The sequence below is a fragment of the Plasmopara halstedii genome, assembly GCF_900000015.1.
Source record: "Plasmopara halstedii genome assembly, contig: Scaffold_3060, whole genome shotgun sequence".
NCBI classification, from domain to species: domain Eukaryota; phylum Oomycota; class Peronosporomycetes; order Peronosporales; family Peronosporaceae; genus Plasmopara; species Plasmopara halstedii.
In genome coordinates, this window is record NW_020189964.1 from 1524508 (window position 1) to 1525929 (window position 1422).

The 1422-nt window shown below is 44.4% G+C and overlaps 1 protein-coding gene across 1 annotated transcript; it reads right to left on the reverse strand.

Moving 5' to 3' along the window:
• Positions 1-874: 874 nt before the first annotated feature.
• Positions 875-1282, reverse strand: PHALS_06818 (retrovirus-related pol polyprotein from transposon tnt 1-94; the record flags this gene model as incomplete). The annotated part of the gene is made up of 1 exon (XM_024720172.1): positions 875-1282. One exon carries the CDS (start codon positions 1280-1282, stop codon positions 875-877), a length of 408 nt encoding a protein of 135 aa, XP_024585397.1.
• Between the last annotated feature and the right edge of the window lie 140 nt (positions 1283-1422).

The window sequence follows — 1422 nt, forward strand, 5'->3', positions numbered from 1 at the left end:
TTAAAGTGCCACAATAATCATATCTTGGTCTGAATGCTTCACGTAAACGCAATGGTCTGATTTACACTTGTTAAACTCCAGAAGTAGCATGAAGTCGTCAATGGTCTTGTTCTACATGCGTGGAGATTGCTTTAATCCATACAGCGATCGCTTCAACTTGCAAACATGATCGGGGTGACTTGCACTAACGTATCCTACTGGTTGCGCCATGAAGATATCTTCTTCAAGCTCTCCGTTGAGAAAGGCAGTCATGACATCCATCTGATGAATCGTCAAGTTGTATTTTGCACATAGGCTCAACAAGATTCAAATCGACGTAAACTTGGCCACAGGCGCAAACGTCTCTTCATAGTCAATGCCGTACTTCTGCGTGAATCCTTAAGCTACCAAACGTGCGTTGTATCGCTCGATCTCACCGTCTTGGTTACTTTGGATGCGAAAAAACCATTTGTTACCAATTGCTTTGCGCCCATGTGGAAGTGGCACAAGCTCCCATGTCTTATTCTTGCGAAGTGATTCCATTTCCATATCACAAGCCATAATCCATTTGCTTGCGTCGCTGGATTCCATAGCCGACTTAAATGTAGCCGGCATTTCTCCCACTGAATCCACGACAAAAGCAGCTTTAAAATCTTGTGCTGTTGCGGACAATTCATCAAGCCCTTCATTCCTGCTGTACTGGGTCGTTCGCTTCACTTTCGGCGCTTATGATGCCGATTCATGTGATTGTGTTCGCTGGAGTCGTTTGTTTCCGGACCTGATTAGACCTGGAAAATTTTCGAGCTGAACAAATCTCTTAGCGCTTGGAAAGTCGGTAGCACCTTCTAAAGACTGCGTACGCTCATGTCGCTTGCTGTTGGTATCCTCACTGTCTTCATGTATGTATCATCGTAGCCTCGTCTTGGCCAACAGCATCTGACAGCACTTCTTCATCTGTAGTTGACTCAACATCATCAGCAACTTGATCTTGAAAGTAATCTTGACTGCCACTATCAAAGACATTTTCGAGAAATTTGGTGTCGCGACTGATACAAATGCGACCAGTTTTGACATCTTCAAACCGACAAGCCTTTTCATGCTCGGAATAGCCAACAAATCGACAAAGTTTAGCGCGTGCATCGAGTTTGCTTCGCTTTTCTTTTGGAACCGTCACAAAAGCATGACAATCAAATACTTTTAGGTTTGCCAACACCGGCTTCCTTCCAGTCCAGACTTGGTATGGTGACTTATCAAAGGGGATACTGCGCGTCGGGTATCGATTTCGCAGAAAATTGGTAGTCATGACAGCCTCATCTCAATACGTTTTTGGCATTTTGGCAGTTTTGCATGCTCAAGCATACAACGAGCACATTCCATCAATGTCTTATTCATGCGCTCAGCAACTCCATTAAGCTGAGGTGTATATGGCGGCGTGAAATTTTG